Below are 26,572 nucleotides of genomic sequence, written 5' to 3' on the forward strand. Positions count from 1 at the left end.
CCGACACCACCAACCCACACACACACACACACACACACACACACACACACACACACACACACACACACACACACACCACACACACACACCTCCTTTCCGGTACTGGCGAAGTTTCTTTGTGCACAACTGCAACGTTGATTCCCTGATTTTGTGTGTTCCTTCAGCATGTAATGCAGGAGGTGACATGAGTTAAACAAAACATGATACTATCAAAGGAATGAACTCACGAACGCAAGAGTGGTGGGAATTGGAGAGCGCGTGTTAGAAGATGCAGCTGGAGACACCAACCAAGGTTTGTCCGCCCTATAAGAGAAATGTTCCGGGATATAATGTTTTTCTTTGATGACTATACAAAATAGATGTATCTTCTTCTCATTCAATTTACTGTTGTAGTCGCTGTAGACAAGTACACATCTATTTACTAAGGTAATTAACACACATCTATTCACTGAACACAATTGAAGACAGATAGTTTCACAGCCAAACTAGTGCGGTCTCATTGAAAGATCTCAAACTAAGAGTTCAAGCTGAGAGTTTCAGGTATATGGAACTGAAACTTCAACCTCGTAATTGTACAGCATGCAAGATGGGCTTTCATCCTCCCAGGTCGGTGGTCATCAAAATGAATTAATGTATGTTATTTACAAGTGCATACACAGTAATTTAGCCGTTTGCAATCCACAGAAATCTGAATGCGATTCCTGATTAGATTGAAGCGAACAGATAAATGAGCAGCTCCCCCCCCCCCCCCCCTATTGACGCTCTGCAAGACACTCCGGTTTGGCATACAGTCCAATGGCGAATGATTCTGCGAAATCGTGTTCATAGCATTACAGCTGGTGCGTCACAGATCCATTGACGCAGATTAAATACCGATTCTCTGGGCGAATTTTGCGTATTCTGCTAGAAAACAGGATGCTTTAGATTTAGATAATGTATTTAGATTTTCCTCCATATCCCAAGGTTGTGCAATCTGTTACGCTGGTAAACTCAGGGACTACTGCAAATTCCCTCTGATATTCAAATATGTTGTAGTCTCTGTGGAACGGGGCTTCGGGAGGCGTTGTGTGTGTGTGCGTGGTGGGGAGGGTGGTTGGGGGTCATTGTACTATAAAACGGAGATCCTTCAATAAGGACGTTTGCTCCGATGTGGCGATAAATCTATCTGTATGCCTTATTGTCTCTGAATTTCTCGATGCATTACTAATGACCACACTAGTTGACAAATTCCCATTGACAATATTCACCTGAACATAGGACACCAACGCCCGAGATGTCAGAAGAAGACCTGTTCAACACCGAGATGTTGCAGTTTCGGAGATGTGACTCGTTTCCTTCGCATTGAACTTTGGCCACCCACACGGGCCGTGCAGTTTCTCTGTACCTTGAGGAGTTGTAGGCGGATTTGGCGAAGCCGCAACGCAATTGTCCACAGACAACGTTTGCGTCATTGAGGTTCCAATCTTTATCCTGCAATCTATGCCAGGTGCCGTTAGCATAAACCTCCACTCGGCCGTCGCATCGGCTTCCCCCATCGCTCAGTCTCAAAGACCACATTTCAGCTACGATACCGAAGAAGATAGATAAAAGAGTTAATATCAAGGAAAGGTATCCACAATATTTTTTTTTCCAGATGTTGCTGTATGGTTTGTTTTATACACTAATTTTCCCACATGTTACTTAGGTTGCCAGCAATATCAGTAAAGTTTATCAGCCCTTTTGAGCAATAAAAACTATTTCTGTACTTTATCTCAGAAACTAGAAATTATGAGGCATACAATTAAACTTTGACCATATTGATAAATACTGAATATTTACGTAGTCTGATCCCTAACCAAATCTACATTGTTGGCGCCGGCGGCTCCTCCGTAAATCTCTTTATTTTGTTCCCGAACATTAGGTACAGCCATCCCAGGAACGAGTTACAAATTCCCTTTACGAATGGCGAAAGAAAAACACACAAAAATAAAAAAAAATGCGACTTTTTTTTTTCTTTGCAGCGAAGCAGAGCAACATAGGTATTGATTGAGATGTACAAGATGATAAGAGCCTTATGTAGTGTGGATAGACGGAGATTTTTCCCAACAGTCAAAATGGCGAATACATGCAGGTATCACTTTACGGTAAATCGAGGAAAGTATAGGTAAAAAATCAGCGCTGAGTTTCTTACCCAGAGAGTTCAGTTGTGCGCATGCAACGGCTTGCTACTGCGCCGAAACAGGCAGATACAGTAGAGATATTTAAGGAACACATGGATGATATTAAAACAATGGAGGGTTGTTTAGTCGGGAAGGATTGGACTGCTATTGGAGGAGGTTAAAGAGGCGGTGATACATAATACGCAGAATGAATTGTGTCTTCTAAGTTACAAGTATTCTATGTTCATAGTAAAAATGCCGCGCTTTTTTCTTACTCACCTAATTTAAATGGGAACCTTCATTTCTTATTGTCCCTCGTCAACTCATTAATAAAGTCTATAACACAGTTGTTCTCTGCACAGATATTATATTTCCATATTTGTAGAATGTTACATTGTGCCAAAGACTGCTGTGCTGATAAACAAATTGCCATCATCCTGCAGCCTTCTGCACAGTTATTCTCCAACTTACGAATTATTCACTCTATACTTAAAACAGTCTATTATAATACAACGAAATTGCCGGGACTTGAGAAACTCAGTTACAGAGAAAGTTTGAATAGGTTAGGACTTTATTCCCTGGAGCGTAGAAGAATGAGGGGAGATTTGATAGAGGTTTATAAAATTATGATGGGTATAGATAGAGTGAATGCAAGCAGGCTTTTTCAACTGAGGCAAGGGGAGAAAAAAAAACAGAGGACATGGGTTAAGGGTGAGGGGGGAAAAGTTTAAAGAGAACATTAGCGGGGGCTTCTTCACACAGAGAGTGTTGGGAGTATGGAATGAGCTGCCAGACGAGGTGGTAAATGTGTTTTTTTTAAACATTTAAGAATAAATTGAACAGATATATGGATGGGAGGTGTATGGAGGGATATGGTCCGTGTGCAGGTCAGTGGAACTAGGCAGAAAATGGTTCGGCACAGCCAAGAAGGGCCAAAAGGCCTGTTTCTGTGCTGTAGTTTTTCTCTGGTTTCTATGGTCTTATGGCATGCATCTGCGAAATTAAGAAGCATCAAATATCTTCTTAATCTCAATCAGATATAGTCACCAGTAAACTATCCTTTAAATTACTTAACATGTCGCCGTTGTGTAAATTTCTACGACCAAAGAGTAGTTTGTTTCTGTCCGACATTCCTTGTGACTCACCAGAGCAGATAAGACCAGCGTCATTCCCATGTGAACAGCTAATCTGACCCCAGGCTGAGACTGGACAATCGGTTAGTCGGGACTCGTTCCCCAGGCAGCGGTAGTCATCCTTCCACAATGGCCCTTTACCTTCGCTAAATTTAGCACCTCTAGGAGTTGCACTTACTGCCCCGCACTGTAGATGTTCACAGACCACGGCAGCATCTTCCAGGCTAAAATGTTCATCGCAAAGTGTCCCCCACTGGCCTCCGTGCAGTACTTCCACACGCCCAGAGCATCTGCTCTTCCCATTAACCAAACGTGGTCCATGCTTCCCTGTTGTAGACATAATTGAAGGTAGTTAAGTACTCTCAATAAAAACAGAGTAAAATACTAAACTGGAGAAATTGTTTGATTTTCCACCTTCTCCACATGACTGCCTGGCAATTGTTCCACAACATGAAGATTCATCGAAATGGAACGCATTGAGCAGTACAATGCAGATGTGTTCTTCACCTCGCTATGAGATCCTATCATAAACATAAGAAAATCTGCAGATGTTGGAAATCCAAGCACTATACACAGGAAGCCCATGGAACTCAGCAGGCCAGGCAGCTGAATGGAAAGGAGTGCAGTCGATGTTTCGGGCCGAGTTCCTGCACTAGGAGAGGAAAAACAAAAGATGAGGATTCAGAGTAAGGAAGTGCGGGAAGGATGAACCACAAGTTGATAGGAGCAACCAGGAGGGGGAAGGGGTGAATTGCAGATCTAGAAAAATTACTGGATACAGAGCTAGATAATGGGGAAATCTGATTGCGAAGGACAGAAGGACTAGAAGAAAGAAAGGGGAGATGATCATTCAAGGGTGGGAATAGGCAGGTAAGGGGATAAAGTGAAAGAATATATTGGAAATGGGAAATGGTAAAGGGAAGGAGGAGGCATTAACGGAAGTTCTAAAAACTCGATGTTCATGCCAACAGATTGGGTTGGGGCTACCCACACGGAATATAAGGTGCTGCTCCTCCAACCTCAGTGTGACTTCATCGCGATAGCAGAAAGATGCTCATGTCAGAATGGGAACAGGAAGTGGAATTGAAATTAACGGCCACTGGGAGACCCTACTTTTTTGGAAGAACGGATTGTACATGCCCGGTGAAACGGTCTCCCGATCTATTCCAGGTCTTATTGATAAACAGCAGGCCACACCGGGAGCACCGAATACAGTAGATGACACCAAAATACTCACAGGTGAAGTGTCGCCTCATCTGGAAAGACTGTTTGGGGCCCTGAATGATAATGGGTGTGTAGATATAGGGGCAGGTATTGTACTTGCGCCACTTGAAAGGATAAATGTCAGGAGGGAGATTAGTGGGGATGGACAAATGGACGACGGAATCTTTCAGACCAAGCTCCCATGTGGAACCTTATCAAAGGCTGTACAGAAGTCCTGTGTAAAACATCCGCAGCCCTACCGTCATTTACAGTTTTCGTTAAATGTTAAAAAGAAAAGCTTAAAATGTATTGGTAACCGCAATTTTCCATTCACAATACCATTCTGACTCCAAATGAGACTCTGTTGATGAATAGCTCGTAGATCCTGGCGATTAGAGTATTTTCCAGTAACTTCTCCACCTCTGGCTCTCAGGCTGACTGGCCTGTCTGGGAAAATTATTTCGAGATTGAAAGCCTTATCATATGGGGAGCTTTTGATGGTTCTGAGCCTGTGCTCACTGGAATTCTGAAGAATAAGTGTTGACCCAAGTGAAACCGATATTGAACGTTCTCGATAGAGTCGATGTAGAGAGGATGTTTCCTATGGTGCGATAGCCGAAGACCAGAGGACAATGCCTTGGAATAGAGGGCTGTCCTTTTAGAACGAAGATGAGAGAGAATTTCTTTAGCTAGTGAGTGGGCTTCGTTGCTTCAGGCAGCTGTGGAGTTCAACTCTTAGGGTATAATTAAGGTAGAGCTTGACAAATTCTTCATTAGTCAGAGCATGAAGGGTTATGGGGGAGAAAGCAGGGGGTTAGAGCTAAAAGATAAAATGGATCAGACATAAAATGGGAGAGCAGATTCGATGGAACGAATGACCTATTTCTGCTCCTATATCGACTGGTCTGGTCTTATGGTTTTGTTAAGACATCATCAATATTCCCCGGCCTGAACCTAATTTGCAGGGGATTCATAAGGTACTTTGTGTACGATTAACGACTATGTTATTGGCTTCTCATCCTTTGCCTCTATGCATGATCAATGCGGACATTTATTCTGTTCGGTTCTGCAGCAAGAAACTCGGATGGTAATGGCACAGAGTGTTTCGACCTAATTGCATTCCTCACTAATGCATTCGATAGATGCTTAGAAATGAAGGAACATAAACAATGTCTTCAGTTTTTGACACATTTCTGGATAACATATCTTGTGCGGTCCGTTTTCCAAGAAAGGAGTAATCTCTTCAAAATTTTCCAAGCATCTGGATATTAACTATTAACTAAAATAAATTATTTTTATTCCGTTGTTGCAGTAGTGATGAATGACAACGGTTTAGTTGTTAAATGGTTTTTTCTCAAAAGATTAACACAAATTGCTGGAGGAACGCTGCGGTCCAGCCAGCATCTATGGGAAAAGAGTAAACATGCGATGTTTCTGGCAAATGACCCTTCGTGTATTTTTGTGTGTATTCGTTTTATTTCAGGAATCTGAAGATGTTATCTTCTTTGGACTTTAGCGTTTAATCTGTTTCAGGCCGTTGTCAGCATTTTATTAGAGCTTACATATTTAGTTTTATTTGAACTATTTTATTGTTTTCTTTTATTTTAGTTTGATTTGAATTCAGTAGCCGTGAGAGAATGTTAAAGCAATACAAGACAGTTAGAACAGACTTGGAGTATTGTGTTCAGCTCAGGTCACTTCATTGAACATACAACATAGAAAGCCTACAGCACACTACAGGCCCTTCGGCGCGCTAAGCTGTGCCGAGCATGTCTTTACTTTAGAAATTACCTACGGTACCCATAGCCTTCTATTTTTCTAAACTCCATGTACCTATCCAGGAGTCTCTTAAAAGTCGCTATCGAATCCTGCTCCACCACCGCCGTCGGCAGCCCATTCCATGCACACACCATGCGTGAAAAGCTTACCCTTGACATCTCCTCTGTACCTACCTCCAAGCACCTTAAAACTGTGCCCTCTCATGTTAGGCATTACAGCCCCGGGTAAAAGCCTCTGACTATCCACACGATCAATGCCTCTCATCATCTTATACACTCTATATTACTAAAGGGAGAATGTGGCTATAGTAGAGAGAGTGCAGTGGAGAGTTACATAGATGCTGTCTGGATTGGAGAACATGCCTTATGAGAATAAGTTGAGTGAACTTACCGGTTTCTCTTTGAAGCGACCAAGGATAAGAGGTGACCTGGTAGAGGTGTATATTGATCGCCTGGATAGCCAGGCTTTTTTGCCCCAGGGCTGAAATGGGTAGCACTAGGGGGCATAGTTTCAAGGTGCTTGGAAGTGGTACTGGATGATGTCAGAGGTAAGATTTTCACACAGAGCGTGCCGGATGAAGTGGAAAGCACTGTCTGCGATGGTTGTAGGAGCAGATACAATACGGTCTTTTATGAGATTCTCAGATGGGCACATAGAGCTTAGGAAAATAGAGGGCTATACGGTAGGAACATTCTAGGCAGCTTCTAGAGTCAGTTACATGGTCGGCATAACATTCTATATCGAAGGGCATGCAATTGCTCCAGATGTTTAAGTTTATGTTCTATTACGATGTGGTTTCTGATTTTACCTGAATGATGTTTTCTGAAACTATCGCCATGTGCTTCCCGTTCAATTTCAGAGTGCTGCCTGAACAACATACTTCCCTACAAACCTATAAAATCACAACATACTTTTGAGTACTTATGTTCATGTACTTTATTTGCATTCCTTTCTAAACGGTATGCTGCCTGCAGTATGTTCCACCATCTCGTCCGTCCATAAGATCCGCTGGGCAATCTCCCTCTTCCGTGGTCCAATACTCCTTTTTTTTTTGTGCAGCTATATCACTAGTCCTTAATGAAATTGGTGAATAATCCCTAAGTACTTTGCTAATATGCTAACTCCTTGCTCAATGCCATCGTAATTTATCAGCCTATTGGTCAAGTTTTGATAGGAGATTCTTTTTTTCATCCATTCTAAAGTTTCACAAGATCACAAGGCAAAGGAGTAGAAGTAGGCCATTCGGCCCATCGAATCTGCTCCGCAGCTCCCCCATGAGCTAAACTATTCACTCATCTAGTTCCAATTTCCGGCTTTCCCCCATATCCCTTGATACCCTGACTAATTAGATACCTGTCAATCTCCTCCTTGAACACCCTCAATGATCGGGCCTCCACAGCTGTATGTGGCAAAGAATTCCACAAATCCACGACCCTCTAGCTAAAAAAAAAAAATCTCCTCACCTCTGTTTTAACTGGGTACCCTCTAATTCTGTGACTATGGTTTCTTGTCCTGGTCTCACCCACCAAGGGAAACAACCTTTCCACATCTACTCGGTCATACCGTTTCAACATTCCAAATATTTCTATGAGATACTCTCTCATTCTTCTATACTCTAATGAATACAATCCAAGGAAACATCCTCGTAAATCTTCTCTGAACTCTCTTCAACATTAGTACATCCTTTCTATGATAGGGGGCCCAAAGCTGCACACAGTATTCCAAATAAGGACTCACTAATGCCCCATAGAGCCTCATCAACACATCCTTACTCTTATACACTATTGCTCTTGAAAAAATGCCAACATAGCATTCGCTTTCCTTACCGCTGATCCAAATTGGTGGTTAACCTTTAGGGTATCCTGCAAGAGGACCCCCAAATCCCTTTGCACTTCCGATTTTTGAATTTTCTCCACATCTAAATAGTAATCTGCCCGATTATTTCTTCTTCCGAAATGTACAAAACCGTACATTTGTCAACGTTGTATCTCATCTGCCATTTCTTTGCCCACTCTCCTAAACTGACTAAGCCTCTCTGCAACCTTTCCGTTTCTTCAACATTTCCTGCTCCTCCACCTATCTGGGTATCATCCGCAAATTTAGCCACAAAACCATTTAATCCATAATCCAAATCATCGATAAACATCGTAAAAATAAACGGCCCCAACACTGAGCCCTGCGGAACACCACTAGTAACCGGCAACCAATCAGAATGAATCCCTTTATTCCCACCCATTGTTTTCTGCCTATCAATCAAATGCTCCACCCATTTCAATATCTTTACTGTAATTACATGGGCTCTCATCTTATTAAGCAGCCTTATATGCGGCACCTTATCGAAGGCTTTTTGAAAATCCAAATAGACAACATCCACAGCCTCTCCCTTGTCCATCTTATTCGAGATTACCTCAAAACATTCCATTAGGTTGGTGAGGCAGGATCATCCCTTCATGAAACCATGCTGGCTTCAGCCTACCTTGTCATGCACCTCGAGGTATTTCATAACCTCGTCCCTTGAGGATTGACTCCAATATCTTTCCAACTACCGATGCCAGACTACTAGGTCTGTAATTTTCTTTTTGCTGCCTCCTTCCTTTCTTAAATAACGGAACTACATTTGCGACCTTCCAGTCCTCCAGAACCATGCCAGAGTCTATTGATTCCTGGAAGATCATTTCCAATGCTTCCACAATCACCAAAGCCACCTCCTTTGGAACCCCTGGGTGCACCTCATCCGCACCGGGAGATTTATTTATTCTTAGTCCACTTAACTTCCCAAACACTTTCTCTCTAGTAATCCTGACCGTACCTAATTCTATTCCTTGATACCTCTGGCTATCAAGTATATTGCTCATGTCTTCCACTGTGTAGACTGATGAAAAATACTCGTTCAGTTCCTCCACCATCTCTTTGTTACCCATTATAATTTCTGCAGCATCATTTTCAATCGGTCCCGTATCTACCCTTGTCACTCTTTTACTCATCATATATTTAAAAAAAAATCTAAGTATCTTTTTTTTTATGTTAATCGCCAACTTCCTTTCATAATTCATCTTTTCTTTCCTAATGACTTTCTTAGGTTCTTTCTGTAAGTTTTTAAAAGTCTTCCAGTCCTCATTTTCCCAATAATTTTTGCTTCCTTGTACGCCGTTTCTTTTGCTTTTATTTTTGCCTCAACCTCTGTCGTTGCCACATTTGTGCCATTTTTCCATTCATGATTTTCTTTTTTCTTGGAATATATTTTTCCTGCATTTTCCTTATTTCTTGTTGGAATTTCATCCAATTCTGCTCTGCCGTCCCTCCACTTAGCTTACTTTTCCAATCGACTAGGGCCAGTTCTTCTCTCATAGCACTGTAATTTCCAATCATAGGTATTCTAAATTTCCTCCTTCCGAACCTCACACTGAACTCAATCATTAATGTTGTCTTATTGTAAACACTTCAATTGCGCCCCCCCCCACCTTTACTGTCGGTCAATTTCACATCAAAATAATATCGAATGATACTGCACTAATGCAACTTATGAGACATTATTTGGAAGAATTATTGTTAAGTAAATTCTGTCTTCAAAATACAATCAAAGCATAATATTGTTTTTTTTTTCTGAAACCCGACACTCACCAGAACAGATCAGACCGACGTCATTCATGTGGTTGCAATGTTGAGTCGTTGAATAATCTGGACAGTCGCATAGGCTCGACTCATTACCTTGACATTTAAGGATTCTGTCCCATACATGCTCTTTTCCCTCTCCAAAATAAGCTCCCCCCAGCACAGAAACAGCGACTCCGCATTGAAGTTGATTGCACACCACGTTGGCATTATTCATATCCCAGTGCAAGTCACAAACTGTTCCCCATTCTTCACCAAACTGCACTTCCAGTCTTCCCGAACATTCGTCATTTCTGGACACTAATCTTGCAGTTCTATGACCTGAGAAAGATGTGAAGAGCAAACATGGCAAAGAAAATTACAACAATGTACAGTCAAATCATGTTGCATTCAGCATATATCATGGCCCGAAATCGTTGGGTTGCAATCTGTTCTCGGAGGGATAACCTGGTTTTCCACCACCAGAATGCACCATATTTATTGAGTTCTGGTGAATTAATTTTTACTGAACATTTTGCACGCCCATGTTGCAAGCTAATTGTGTGTGCGAACAAAACAGCCGGTAACAATAAATGGATCATGAATATTCTAAAATCATTAACAAATAATCTTTTGATCGCAAGTGCATACTCTATGTTCGTTTATTATCGAAATTCACGTCGGGATATCAGAGCACCATAAAAAAATATTTTTTTTCTATGATTAATCATTAATTAAAGCCAAATAATTGATCCTTCACTAAACACGGTCCTTTGCGTTCGACAATCCCCTCTGCTAATCCACTTATGTCTGTGTGTGTGTGTGTGTGTGTGTGTGTGTGTGTGTGTCAGGCAAAGCAACATTCTCAATAATAATGTCTATGGCACACCGCTGGTCCGGTTTGCTCACAAGAATATCATTCTTCTATCGGACTCCTGTCGTGCAGTACATAGCTAATTAGCCTGATCCGCTTGGAAACCATGCGCCTGAACTTTCTGTGAGATTCGAATGCGAAGACATGGACAACGTTACCAAAGTTTACTTGTGTGTCTTCATCAATATTCTCAGCAACTCTTCAAACACTCAAATGAATTAGTGAGACATGTTTATCCCACACAAAAGTATGATCAATAATCTAACCCGCATCTGCTTTTCCAGATTTCCTTCTTCTGGATGTGCACAAATATAATTGTTTCGAGTTCCAACACTTAGCGCAGTTTGTGAGAAGCCAACGATAAGTTCAGACGAAGGTTGCCCAGCAACCTCAATAATTTCAACAGTTCTATTAATAGGTGTTTTCATATTTAAGCAACGTTGAAAGAATGCATTACATTTTATTGAAAACAAACACAGACTTTAACAAGTCTGATGTCCCAGAAATATCCTAACACATGCTTGAGCTGTTGGGTGCAAATCACGAGAAGACCTTTCACTGTCAAACTCGAAGAATTCCCAGCTATACACACTGTCCTATTGAACACAGCAGGCAATTGAGGAATGGCAGCTCTTGACCTGTAAAACTGGCTTGATGCCCTATGAAATGCCTGGTTTGTAAAGCATGAGTGGTATAAATGTGGTGAATATAAGGGTCCTTTACTTTCAGATATAATTTATTAAAACCTGAAAGCACAGGTTTAGCGGAGATAGCAGATGGTTCACAAGGCCCTGAGGGGCAAACTCTCCATCTAAATGACGGTCTGTAGACGGTGTCCTGCAAGAGAAAGTGGCTGAGGCAGGTAAAGTGACAATATTTGCAAGCTATTTGACAGGTAAAGAATAAGAATTGTTTTGATGGATATAGGAACTCATGTGGCCAGACTGACGCAGATTGACATATTGCTTGTCATGGGCGATTTTTGCCTCCTTTCTTTGTGGGAGGGGGAGAACTGTTTACGTGCTGTATGACTTTACTAATCAACAGTTTGAAATGCTGGAACCGGGAGCATTTCGACGGCATAAGCATATTCTGTCAGGGAAGAGAACCTCTCGGCACTTAGGGAAAGAGGATTAAAAATTGGAAACCTATGTTTATCGTGAGGGACGAAATAGAACATATAAACATAGAAAACTTACAACACAATACACGCCCTCCGGCCCACGAAGTTGTGCCGAACATGTCTCTACCTTACAAATTGCTCGGATTACCTATAGCCCTCTATTTTACGAAGCTCCACGTACCTGTCTAAAAGTCTCCTAAAAGACACTATCGTACCCGCCTCCACCACCGTTGCCGGCAGCCCATTCCACGCACTCACCACTCCCTGAGTAAAACACTTATCCCTGACATGTCCTTTGTACCTACTTCCCAGCACCTTAAACCTATGTTCTCTTGTGGCAACCATTTCAAGCCTTGGGAAAAAGCCTCTCACGATCCAAACGATCAATGCCTCTCATCATCTTATGCACCTCCATCAGGTTACCTCTCATCCTCCGTAGCTCCGAGGAGAAAAGGCCGAGTTCACTCAATCTATTCTCATAAGGCATGCTCCCCAATCCAGGCAGCATCCATGTAAATCTCCTCTGCAACCTCTCTACGGCTTCCACAGCCTTCCTGTGGTGAGGCGACCAGAAATGAGCGCAGTACTCCAAGTGTGGTCTAACCAGGGTCCTACATAACTGCAACATTACCTATCGGCTGCTAAATTAAACTCAATGATTGATGAAGGCCACTACACCATACGCCTTCTTCACCACAGAGCCAACCTGCGCAGAGGCATTGAGTGTCCTATGTACTCGGACACCAGATCCCTCCGATCTTCCACACTGCCAAGAGATTTACCATTCATGCTACATTCCGCCATCATATTTGACCTACCAAAATGAACCACTTCATACTTCTCTGGGTTGAACTCCATCTGCCACTTCTCAGCCCATTTGTGCATCCTATCAATGTCGCGCTGTAACATCTGACAGCCCTCCACACTATCTACAACAGCCCCAACCTTCGTATCGTCAGCAAACATACTAACACATCCCTCCAGTCCCTCATCCAGATCATTTATAAAAATCACGAAGAGTAAAGGTCCCAGAACAGAACCCTGAAGCAGACCACTGGTGACCGACCTCCATGCAGAATATGACACTTCTACAACCACTCTTTGCCTTCTGTGGGCAAGCCAGCTCCTGATCCAAAAAACAATGTCCCCTTGGATCCCATGCCTCCTTACTTTCACAATAAGCCTTGCATGGGGTACCTTATCAAATGCCTTGCTGAAATCCATATACAGTACATCTACTGCTCTTCCTTTATCAATGTGTTTAGTCACATCTTGAAAAAATTCATCAGGCTCGTAAGGCATGACCTACCCTTGACAAAGCCATTCTGACTACTCCTAATCATATTAATAATAGGCAACCGTTAGTCTCGTGAGACCATGGATTTGCGCCTTGGAAGGTTTCCAGGGCGCAAGCCTGGGCAAGTTTGTATGGAAGACCAGCAGTTGCCCATGCAGCATGTCTCTCCTCTCCACGCCACCGATGTTGTCCAAGGGAAGGGCATTAGGACCCATACAGCTTGGCACCGGTGTCGTTGCAGAGCAATGTGTGGTTAAGTGTCTTGCTCAAGGACACAACACGCTGCCTCCGCCGAAGTACGAACTAGCGATCTTCATTTCACTAGACGAACGCCTTAACCACTTGGCCACGCGCTAACACCAGAATCATGTTATACCTCTCCAATTGTTCATAAATCCTGCCTCTCTGGATCTTCTCCATGAACTTACCAAATAAATCAGAAGGACCGAAGAGGAAACATTTACCGAGGTACTTGTATAGAAAATGTTTGTAGGGCGATAGGACAGGACCAGTTCCGTGCCATATTACGCTATTAATCAACGGTAGGAAATGCTGGATGCTGGAACAAATAAAAACAAACTACGGAGGAACTCATCATCTGGGGGGATAGGAAATGCTCGACGTTTCTGGCCCGTATCTGTGCAGGCCTGACGACATCATTTCTGGCACGCCACAAATGTTACTCGACTGTTTCGAGTAGCTTAGAAGACGCTGGACTATATATACACTTGGTGCTATTTAATTAACATCACAGCAGGAGTATGATAACAGGAAATGCTTTTCCAACATGACGGGAATAATCCCGATATAAATTGGATTTAGTTCGACATCACAAGCGAAGTGTGGCCAGTCCTGATTATTTGTTATCGAGTCAATAGACAATAGACAATAGGTGCAGGAGTAGGCCATTCGGCCTTTGGAGCCAGCACCGCCATTCACTGTGATCATGGCTGATCATCCACAATCAGTATCCACTTCCTGCCTTATCTTATTAACTTTTGATTCCGCTATCTTTAAGAGCTCTATCCATCTCTTTTTTGAAAGCATCCAGAGACTTGGCCTCCACAGCCATCTGAGATAGAGCATTCCATATATTACACCATGCTCTGGGTGGAAAAGTTTTTCCTCAACTCAGTTCTAAATGGCCTACCCCTTATTCTAAACAGTGGCCTCTGGTTCTGGACTCACCCATCAGCGGGAACATCCTTTCTGCCTCCAGCGTGTCCAATTCCTTAATAATATTATATGTTTCAATAAGATCCCCTCTCAGCCTTCTAAATTCCAGAGTGTACAAGCCAAATAGCCCCAATCTTTCGACATATAACAGTCCCGCCATCCCGGGAATTAACCTTGTGAACCTATGCTGCACTCCTTCAATAGCAAGAATGTCCTTCCTCAAATTTGGAGACCAAAACTGCACACAGTACTCCAGGTGTGGTCTCACCAGGGCCCTGTACAGCTGCTGAAGGACCTCTTTCCTCTTGTACTCAATTCCCCTTGTTATGAAGGCCAGCATGCCATTAGCTTTCTCCACTCCCGGCTCTACTTGCATGCTTGCTTTCAGTGATTGATGTACAAGAACACCTAGATCTCGTTGTGCTTCCCCTTTTCCTAACTTGACTCCATTTAGATAATAATGTCTTCGCGTTCTTACCACCAAAGTGGATAACCTCACATTTATCCACATTAAACTGCATCTGCCATGCATCTTCCCAATCACCCAGCCTGTCCAAGTCACCCTGCATTCTCATAACATCCTCCTCACATTTCACACTGCCACCCAACTTTGTGTCATCGGCAAATTTGCTAATGTTACTTTTAATTTCCTCATTTAAATCATTAATATATATTGTAAACAGCTGCGGTCCCAACACTGAACCCTGCAGTACCCCATTGGTCACCAACTGCCATTCTCAAAGGGATCCGTTAATCGCTACTCTTTGTTTTCTGTCAGCCAGCCAATTTTCAATGCATGTCAGTACTCTTCCCCCAATACCATGAGCCTTAATTTTGCCCACTAATCTCCTATGTGGGATTTTATCAACGGCTTTCTGAAGGTCCAGGTACACTACATTCACTGGCTGTCCCTTGTCCATTTTCATAGTTACATCCTCAAAAAATTCCGGAAGATTAGTCAAGCACGATTTCCCCTTCGTAAATCCATGCTGACTTGGACCAATCCTGTTACTACTATCCAGATGTGTCGTAATTTCATCCTTTATAATTGACTCCAGCATCTTTCCCACCACCGACGTCAGGCTAACCATCTATAATTCCCTGTTTTCTCTCTTCCTCCATTCTTGAAGAGAGGGACAACATTAGCCACCTTCCAATCCACAGGAACTTATCCTGAATCTATAGAACATTGGAGAATGATTACCAATGCGTCCACGATTTCTAAAGCCACCTCCTTAAGTACCCTGGGATGCAGACCATCAGGTCCCGGGAACTTATCAGCCTTCAGACTTAACAGCCTATCCAACACCATTTTCTGCCTAATATAAATTTCCTTCAATTCATCCATTACCCTAGGTCTTTTTTCCGCTATTACATCTGGGAAATTATTTGTGTATTCCCTAGTGAAGACAGATCCAAAGTACCTGTTCAACTCGTCTGCCATTTCCTTGTTCCCATAATAAATTCACCCGCTTCTGTCTTCAAAGGCCCAATTTTGGTCCTAACATTTTTTTCCTTTTCACATACCTAAAGAAGCTTTTACTATCCCCCTTTATATTCTTGGCTAGTTTCCCTTCGTACCTAATTTTCTCTCCGTGTATTGCCTTTTTAGTTACCTTCTGTTGCTCTTTAAATGTTTCCCAACCCTCCGGCTTCCCACTCGTCTTTGCTATGTTATACTAATTATCTTTTATTTTTATACTGTCCATTACTTCCTTGTCAGCCACGACCTCCCCTTACTCCCCTTAGAATCTGTCTTCCTCTTTGGAATGAACTGATCCTGCACCTTCCGCATTATTCCCAGAAACACTTGTCATTGCTGTTCCACTGTCATCCGTGCTAGGGCATTGTTCCATTAAACTTTGGCCAGCTCCTCCCTCGTAGCTCTATAGTTCCCTTTGTTCAACTGTCATACTGACACTTCCCAGTTTCCTTTCTCCCTCTCAAATTGTAGATTAAAACTTATCACATTATAGTCACTTCCTCCTAATGGTTCCTTTACCTGATCAAATCTGGTTCATTGCACAACACTAAATCTAGAATTGCGTTCTCTCTGGTAGGTTCCAGTATAAGCTGTTCTAAGAATCCACCTCGGAGGGACTCCACAAACTCCCTTTCTTGGGGTCCAGTACCAATCTGATTACTCCAGTCTACCTGCATGTTGAAGTCCCCCATAACAACTGTGCATCACCTTTGTGACATGCCAATTTTAGCTCTTGATTCAACTTACACCCTACTTCCAGACTACTGTTTGGGGGCCTGCAGATAACTCCCATTAGGATCTTTCCACCCTTAGAATTTCTCAGTTCTCTCCATACTGACTCTACGTCTCCTGATTCTATGCCTCCCCTCGGAAGGGACTGAATATCATCCTTCACCAGCTGAGCCACCTCACCCCCTCTGCCCAACAGTCTGTCCTTTCGATAGGACGTATAACCTTGAATATTCATTTCCCAGGCCCTGTTCACTTGAAGCCATGTCTCTGTTATTCCCACAAGATCATACTTACCAATTTCCAACTGTGCCTCAAGCTCATCCAGGTTATTTCCATGCTCCGTGCATTCATATACAATACTTTTAATTCATTACTCCCCTCACCTCCAATATCAATTCCTATTTCACTTGGCCATACTCTACGACCCCTTCTTGAGCTCTCTGCTCTGTTGATTCTGCTGTCATTCTTAACTTTTCTTATTCTCACTTTTCCTTTATCTCTATCCTTATGTTTCCAGTTCGTCCCGTTCCCCTCCCCACCCCAACCCCACCCCCACTACTTCGTTTAAACACACCCGTTGCAGAGGCAAACCTGCCTGCCACAATGCTGGTGCCCCGCTTATTAAGGTGCAACCAGTTCCTTTCGTTCAATTCATCCTTACCCCGAAACATACCCCAGTGGTCCAAGAATGTAAATCCTTACTTCCTGCACCAGTTCCTCAGCCACACATCCCGGACGACATCAAAATGGCGGGACTACAGATACAAAAGCCAGATATTTACCTTTGCAAATAACGCCAACATCGTTTGAATGTGAGCCATAGTCAAACCACTCATCGACTGTACAGTCCCGCAGAGTGGCCTCCCTCCCGTTGCACTTAACATCGGAATTTAAAACGGGTCCAGATCCTTGCCCAAAGTGAGCATTGCGCAAGATTTTCTGCCTGGCGCCGCAGTCCAGCTCCCGACACGCCACATCCGTAGCCTGATCGTTCCAGTTATCGACAAAGTCAGTGTCAACCACAGTCCACCAGTTTCTCTTGTGGAGAATCTCTACTCTCCCGGCGCATCGACTGCCACCATTCACCAATCTTAACGTTGGGATTTCTGAAAAATATCAAAAAATAAAATATCATAAGACGACGATGATTTCAGCCTCCTGAAACATTAACATTCTTCATGAACAACGTGGTGATCAACGGAAAGTTGAGACTGTGGCAAACCCCTAATAAACTGCTTAACATAACGAGATTAGTCAATGAGCTGGACAACGTCTGGAGAACCGAGAGTCAACCGGTCGTTCTACGGGAAGGAATGGGTGTCTCCGAGGAAATCAAGATAATCTGCTTCAATCTTCCCTCTAATTTGTTTTACAGCTTTGCGGACCGACCATTGCTCTAATAAGTAAAGTTTTACACACCCTTATAACTGTACACCATTTTAAATGATTAAATGTGAAAAAAACGGCTCCGCGGCTACGAAATCTAAGAGCGCGGGTGCGTACTCACAGAGCTTATAGTGAACATTGAATTGTTTTTACTCTTCTTAGAGCTACTGATGGTCTGCTGTTTCCGTGCCTTCACTGTATTTAGTCCTCATCAATCGGGTAATCGAACTCAAACATTAATAGAGGTGTGGAAGTTTCCTGGAGAAAGAATCGAACTGAGCTTCCACATGAAGTCAGCTGAGCACTGAAAGGATGGAATGAAAAATGGGAGGCTCTTTTTTACTTTCAGGAATTAGTAAAGTCAGCGAAGGCTGTTTCTCTGCTGACTGCCCTGTATGAAGTTTGATGTTTGTCGTCGTTCCATGAGAAGAGCAGGCGCCTCTCAGCCAGATACACTTTAACAATTAGTTTCAACAACCCAGACCATTACTCAGTGAAAATTAAGCGAGTTTACCTGACTGCTCGGTCTGAGAATGCGCTGGACGGCCTGAAATGAGAAATGTACAATTAGATTTCATTTTGGAGTTACAGCGGTGGTACACTTATGGATTATGAGGTCATGGTATGAGGGATATGAAATTAATATGCGATCAAAGGTAAAAACACCCGCATCCGCCAGATTGCCCCACCCCCACATCCTCTTCCCTCCCACGATCAGTCCCGCCCTCCTTTATTTCGCTGCATTGCTTGATTTTGTGGTTCTGAAGACGCAGCTGCGATTTTCACAATAAATTTAAATTCAAAAGCAAAACAACAGGATATTTTCCCTTTGGCAGACTGATACATTAACTCTTTGTTTCGCTGCATTGCTTGATTTTGTGGTTCTGACGACGCCGCTGCGATTTTCACAATAAATTTAAATTCAAAAGCAAAACAACATGATATTTTCCCTTTGGCAGACTGATCCATTAACTCACACCGCTCGCTACCGCTCATGTATTTCCGGATATTGCAAATGACCGGTTGTTATTACTTCCACAAAACCAGCGAAAACTCTCATTGCTTAACATTGCCTCCTGCGTAAAAAGCAACTTGAATGCAGATTAATGAGGTTACTCTGCCCAAAAATAAACCTGCTCTCCACTCTCTCTATTTAGGCACGTCAAAGTTCATTTGTCTATTCATATTCGTTTGTGGATATTGATAGAATGATATTCTAATGTGTATAAATGTGCTCGTTAATACAGCGTGTTATGCACCTAAAATGGATTGCAACTGTCAAGTGACAGGATCTGTCTGACGCATTGCTATGTTCATGTAACCGATTTTTAACAAGTGGAAACTGCATGATTATATTCATAAATTCAAGGCCACTGTTATAATTTGTGAACGATTTTCACGCCATTTCCTCTGGTCCAGTTCAAACACACTCTTCCATTTATATCAGAATCAGAATCAGGTTTTATATCACCGATAAATGTGGTGGAATTTGTTAAATTAGCAGCAGCAGTTCAATGCAATATAGAAGAAAAATAAATAAAATAAAATAATAATAACAATAGGAGTAATAATAATAATAGTAGGAGTAATAGTAGTAGTAATAATAATAATAATAATAAATCAATTGCAGTATACGTATATTGAATAGATTAAAAATCATGCAAAAAACAGATATATATATATATATATATTTAAAAGGTGAGGTGGTGTTCAAGGGGATCAATGTCCAGTCAGGAAAAGGATGGCAGAGGTCCCTGAATTTCTGAGTGTGTGCCTTCAGGATTTTGTCCCTCTTAGCTGATGGTAACGGTGAGAAAAGGGCATGCCCTGGGTGCTGAAGGTCCTTAATGGACGCTGCCTTTCTTGAAGATGTCCTGGGTATTTTGTAGGCTAGTACACATGATGAAGCCGACTGAATTTTCAACCCTCTGTAGCTTTTTCCGATCCTGTGAACTAGCCACTCCCCACCCTCTCCACGTCCCATACCAGACTGTGATGTAGCCTCTCAGAATGCTCTCCACGGTACATCTATAGAAGTGTTGTGTGTTTTTTTTTTTTTTTGTCATACCAAATCTCTTCAAACTCGGAATGATGTATAGTCGCTGTCCTGCCTTCTTTATAACTGCATCCATATGTTGGGGCCAGGTTATGTCCTTAGAGATCTTGACAACCAGGAACTTGAAACTGCTCACTCTCTCCACTTCTGATCCCTTTATGAGGATTGATATGTGTTCCTGCATCTTAACCTTCCTGAAGTCCACAATCAACTCTTTGGTCTTACTGACGTTGAATGCCACGTTGTTGCTGCGACGCCACTAATCTAGTTGGCATGTCTCGCTCCTGTATGCCCTCTCGTCACCATCTGTGATTCTACCAAAACTGATCGTAGCATCAACAAATTTTTAGATGATATTTTATCTATACCTAGCCACACATTTATGGGTACAGAGAGAGTAGAGCAGTGGGCTAAGCACACACCCCTGAAGTGCACCAGTGTTCATCATCAACGAGGAGAAGATGACCTCGCTAATCCGCACAGATTGTGGTCTTTGGGTTAGAATGTCGAGGATCCAACATCCTTATATTGTCAACAAGGCAATGTTGAGGCTCGTTACGTTAGGTTTATGTCTTATCAGTCGTAATGCCTATAAATTAAGTCAGCCACAGAACTGGAAATAAATGACCAGATTTTTTTTCAATTCAGCGGCAGTTTACCCTCTCGCGCATCGATGTAAAGCGCCAGCTTAGGAACACTTCCCTACTCAAAGGAGTTTTCACGTTCGCTCTGTGATTGTGTGGACTTCCTTTAGTTTCCTACCACATTCCAAAGACGTGTGCCTATGTTTGGTGAGTTGTTGGCATGCAATGTTGCCACCATGAGCGTAGCGATATTTTTGCACAGACCAGCGCAGGCCGCGCAGATTGGATTTGCCCCAAACAACATATGTCGCTGTTTGTTTTGATCTACATGTGACAATTGAGTAAAGATAATAATTTATTTATTTTTCGTAACCGTTGAAGCAATTTCCTGTTGTTTAAACCTCATCGCAGTGTATTGAAGAGAACTTTTTTATTTTTTTATTATTTCTTAGCGTACGATAAAAAAGAAACCTATCAAGCTCTCTAATCGACGTACATTTCCGAAGAAAAATCAGTTTCGTCTTGTACTCATTATTTCATTCATTCTGCACGAATTACATCTCAGGAAATCCGATGAACTGCCATGTGCATTATATTTAGGGTTCCACCAAGCAATTGTTTATGGTATCCAATTAAACTACCAACCAGCAAGCCATCGAATATGGGAAGGTATAAGAGTACCTGGAGAAACAGGCGAGCTCACGGGGAAACATACACTGCACATCTCGCAGATAGCACCGTCGGATAGACACAAGTATGTGTCTCTACAAGTACACAGTTGCAGCACGACGCATTATTAAGTAAAGGGTACGTTGCATTAATAGGGACACTGCGCTCAGGCACAGATGATCGGCGTTCAGTTCTAAACTCAAGTTCACCCTGTGTGGATTAGCATGTACTCCATTTGAAACTCGGGCTTTGCCCACTTCCCTGATAGAGTTTATTTTTAAGTTAACTGGGAACACGCATAAGACATAGGAGCAGAACCAGGAAATTTGGCCCGACGAGTGTGTTCCTCCATTTCATCAAATTCCTCTTAGCTCCAGTCTCTTGCCATTTCTCTATATCCCTTCATGCCCTGACCAATGAAGAATATAACAAGGTCTGTCTTTAATATACATAACGACTTTGCTTCCACAGCTGCATGTGACACAGAATTCCATAAATTCCCCTTTCTCTGGAAAAATAGATTCCCCTTCATATGCGTTTTGAAAGAACGCCTCTATATTCTGAGGCTGTATTGTCTGGTCTTTGACTTTCCCACGACTGGAAACATCCTCTGGTCATCCACTCCATCAGGGCCCCTCTGTACTTGACAATTTTCAATTAGGTCAGAGCACTTACTTCTGTATTATAGTGAACACACTCTCAGAGCCATCAAACCCGTTCAATCCTGAAATGTTTTTCAACCACCTTAGAAGCCTTTGCTGCTTCAGCACATCCGTTCGAAGATAAGGGGCCCAAAATGCTCACAATACTCCAAGGAAGACATCCCATTTGCTGTATAAATTCTCACCATTAGATTGTTGCTTTTATATTCTAGTTCTCTTGAAATGAATGCTAATATAGCAGTTGCCTTCCTCACCACATATGCAGCCTGCAAGTTCACATTTTGCGCCTCGGTTCTTTTTCCATATTTTCTTTTCATTTAGAAAATAGTCAGCCTTTTCATTTCTTCCAGCAAATTTCACGAGTTATACATTTCCCGATACATAATTCCATTTGCCATATCTTTACCCATACTTCTCATCCCCCGAAGACCTTCTGCAGCCTATCTACTTCCTCAAAACTACCTGCCTCAACAACAATATTCATATCATCTGAAAACTGCAATAAAACTATCAATACCATCATCCATATCATTGGCATTAGACATAAAAATAAAGAGTCCCAACACAATCCCCTGTGGAATACCAAAGACACCGGCAGCTAACCATAAAATGTGACCTTTATATCTACACTTTGCATCTTGCTTTCTCCATGCTACATTATTTCCTGTAAATCCATGGGCTCCTAACTTGTTATGCAGCCTCATGTGTAGCACCTTGCCAAAGGCCTTTTAAAAATCCATAAACACAACATCAACGTTTCTCCTTTATCTATCCTGCATGCTAGTTCTACAAAGAGTTCTAATAATTTTGCGGGACAAGATTTTCTCCTGATGAACTATTCTGACTGCCGCCTATTTTATTACGCGTTTTCAATTACCCTGAAACCTCAACCTTAATAATGGACACAAACGTCTTCCCAACCACTGAGGCCAGCTAACAGTTCTATAGTTTCCTTTCTTCTGCTTCTCTCCTTTTTTGAAACATGGAGTGACTTTTGCAAAGTACCGGTCTTCCAGAATCTTGCCAGAGTCTGGTTATCGTTTAGTGATCATTACTAATGCCTCCATAATCCCTTCAACCATCTCTTTCTTCTTCTTTTCTTCCTCTGCAAGATATATTTCTTGTATGTCTTCCGAATTGCTTTCAGAAGTATCAGATCTTTATACTGTGCCGGCCGCCCTTCCAGTGTTATTTTCCAATTAAATCTGGCCATCTGATATCATGCTTCTGTAATTCCCTTTACTGCACTGGAATACTGATTCATCTGATCTTAACTCCCCCTTCTCAAATTTCAATTTAATTCGATCATATTATGATAATTTCTCCCAGAGATTCTTTTTCTTCAAGCTCTCTGTTAAACTCCAGTTCATCGCACAAAACACATTATTGAATATCTGATCACAAAGTGGGCTCAATTATGGCCAGCTCTAAATCTTCCTCACTGGACTCCAGCACAAACGTAATTTTTCCAATCTACCTGCATATTGAAATCACCCATGACCATGGTAACTTTATCCTTTTGTCATATATTTTCTACCTCGCCTTGAAATTTATAGGACACATCCTTATTACTTCTCTCAATGACTCATCAGGGTCATTTTAGCCTTGCAGATCTTTAGCTCTATCCACAATATGTTAACACCTTCCGATCCGATTCCAGCGCTTTCTAATGCTTGGTTTCCTATTTTATCATCAGAGCCACGTCGCCGTCTCTGCCCTCCTGCCTATCCATACAATATGTACCCTTGGACATTTAACTCCCAGCTATCATCTTCATTCATCTATAATTCTGCGATGCCTGCAATATCAGAATTGCCAATCTGAAATTATGCTGCAAGTCAATTTAACTGATTCTACATTCTGACCGCATTCAAATATGACACCTTCAGTGCTATATTTACCCTTCCCGATTTTGTCCGGCTTTTACGTTAGAGCTCATCTATTTTTCTACAATTTTGCCCTATCAACAGCCTCTTCTCACTACACATTGCCTCTATATGTAAACCATCATCAGCACTATCATCGGATTTTCGTCTCAATTTCCTGGCATTCAAATACACGTGGCTCAGGACACTATTTGCACCACGTTCAACTTTTTGATTGCTAATTTTGTCTGAGATCATGCCAACATCTCCCACCACAACAACTCCACTAACTGTTCTAATACTCAGGTTGTCACCCCAATGCAATTCTAATTTAAAGCCCACCATGCGTCATTAACTATCGCTCCCGCTAGGATATTAACACCCTCTTGTTCAAGGTAAGCCGGCCCTTCTGTATAGGTCCGATTTTCTCTGGAAGAGATCACAGTGGTCAAAATATTATATGCCATCCTTCCAACACAAATTCATTAGCAACGTAATAAATTGTTTAATATTCCCAGTTCTGGCCTCACTTACACGTGGGACGGATAGCCTTCCTGAGATCACAAACCAAGAAGTCCTGCCCATTAACTGACCACCTAACTCACTGAAATCTCTATGTAGAATCTCGTAACCTGCCCTCCCTATGTCATTGGTACTAATATGAACCACCACTTGCGGTTGTTCGGCCTCCCACTTAAGAATGCTGAGGAGTCAATCGGAGATATCCCAGACTCGGCACCCGGGAGGCAATATACCACCCGGTATATTGGTGATTGGGAGTATCTATGGTTGGAGATTTAGAAAGAAGGAAAACTTAAAATAGGGTTCAATTGTAAGTTAGTGTTTCCTACTCGGCACAGACTAGAAGTCCGTAGGGAGCGTTTGTGTATGGGTGACTATATAGCCTTACTTTCCGAGAGAGAAATTAAGTCATCATTAATTCCATCGAGAAATAACACGAAATAATTTGCTTTCAATTAAAGGATCGAGGAGAGAGTATACTTAAATGCTAATGAATAATCAAAATTATGCAAAATCTATCAATATTCAGTTTACATAGTTATTAGCTTAATCAGAAATCTGAACAAAATTTGCATTACTTTCATTTTTTAAAAAATAAATAGCACACAAGTATTCGGCAAGTGAGATGAAATTCAAGAATACGTGGCAGATTAACATGCATCTGCGTCAAAAGAAACAGAAGCATTTTACTTCGATAATTTCCTTTGCCCTTCACTGCACCCTGAATTTCTCATGGTTTTCTTCCGTTATACGGCAGTAACGCATTAAATGTTTTACATAAAGTAAAATGAGAAAAAGAAAACAATTTTCCCATTAAAATTTGCACTATATGTTTAACTTGGATAGGAAAAGGAATGTCGAGTTCAAAATGTTATGAACAGCAAATTCTCTCATACTTGCAATGTAGCAAGAAAAATGCTTGGAGCTTTTCTCCGGCGGCACAAAAATACAAAATACAAATACCATTTAATTGAAGATACTAATCAAACTCATAGTATTACCGAATGATTTCAATAATGTAAAATATGAAAGTAATTTCCAAAAGCTGAGGCTAATGAACTAGATAATCTTGTTCACCTGATTGTGCAACATAGTGTTTTGAAAGAACTGATAATTGAGAGCGATAGGAATGAGTACCAGCGTTAAACAAGAGCAGCAGCTGTAACTTTGGTTGCTGCTCGCATTCACTGAACTATATGCTGTGAAATCTGACTGGTTTTTCCCAAGTGCGACCACTCTCCAACATCGATTAATAATTTACATAGAATATAAGAAGGCAGCAGCCGACTGTTTTCTAAAGCGAGAATTTTCGAGCCGAAGCAACTAATCTACCTTTTGCTGCAATTTTACAGTGAAGTATTTGACAGAAACTCAACAGGAACTCCATGTAATTAATAGAAGCACTTATACTGCATATGATAGAAATTAAAATTTGCTTCTAGAAAGGAAACAAAATCTGCAAATTCAATACCAAATTTCAACGTAGCATGTACGGCGTCATTTCTTGGAAACAAATCGGCCTATTCCTGATCTATTCAACCAGCGCGCTGCAAATTTTGAAGCACATGAAACATTGATTTCGTCGCGAAATTCGCAGGGAGACAGATATGTTCCTCTCCTTTTTGTCTACTATATCAACATTGATTTATCACAAAGTTGGAAGTGGAAGAGGAACTTTTATTTACTGTTTTACTTTCCATTTCACTCAATCTCCTGTAACAGTATTATGAAATTATGCGACATTGGACATTAATGATAATGAGCATATCAACAGACCATCTAATAATTTCAATTTTCTTAAAGAACTCACAATTCCAGATCTTCAACACCATCAGTGCCAAGATAGTCAACGGTAACCTCTCGGTAGTCATTTAGAGCTATCGGTCCTGTATGTTCAAAGATAGGCACACCAGTAACTGAATATTTGATCTGAAAGCAGGTTCTACGAGAATGTTTTTGAGTATGCAATATTTCTCTCTCAGCATCCAATAGTTTTTCTCTAAATTGACGCGTGAATTACAGTTTGTTGAAACGCACCAATGGGAAAGGACTTGTCCATTAATGGAACTGATGCGTTCATCTTCTGAGGAAACAATGAGCTGAGATAATCTGAAAAGGCAATGATACAATGACGCGGTATCTACATCCTAAAGAAGGCATTCAGTGGTAGAAGCTAACCGCCCAGGAGGAGGCTATTCAGATCATTGCAAAGACCATTTCTGATTCGGTGGGCTTTCTCGGAGACCACATTACATATCTCCCTCTTTCCCAATATCATGCAGTTGGAAACTTTGGCCAT

At 41.8% G+C, this 26,572-nt stretch overlaps 1 protein-coding gene across 1 annotated transcript in view; it reads right to left on the bottom strand.

Annotated features, from left to right (window-relative positions):
• LOC140201806 (scavenger receptor cysteine-rich domain-containing protein DMBT1-like) overlaps nt 1–18,505 on the bottom strand; it is a 35,993-nt gene extending 17,488 nt beyond the window's left edge. Inside the window, exons 1-5 of the mRNA XM_072266495.1 lie at nt 18,430–18,505; nt 17,312–17,635; nt 9,875–10,186; nt 3,284–3,598; nt 1,248–1,562 (exon numbers count right to left, since the gene is read on the bottom strand). Coding sequence (XP_072122596.1) covers nt 1,248–1,562; nt 3,284–3,598; nt 9,875–10,186; nt 17,312–17,635; nt 18,430–18,493 — 1,330 coding nt within the window. The 5' untranslated portion in view covers nt 18,494–18,505. The remainder of the gene's footprint in view (nt 1–1,247; nt 1,563–3,283; nt 3,599–9,874; nt 10,187–17,311; nt 17,636–18,429) is intronic.
• Between the last annotated feature and the right edge of the window lie 8,067 nt (nt 18,506–26,572).

This window comes from Mobula birostris, chromosome 8 (genome assembly GCF_030028105.1).
Source record: "Mobula birostris isolate sMobBir1 chromosome 8, sMobBir1.hap1, whole genome shotgun sequence".
Lineage (NCBI taxonomy): Eukaryota > Metazoa > Chordata > Chondrichthyes > Myliobatiformes > Myliobatidae > Mobula > Mobula birostris.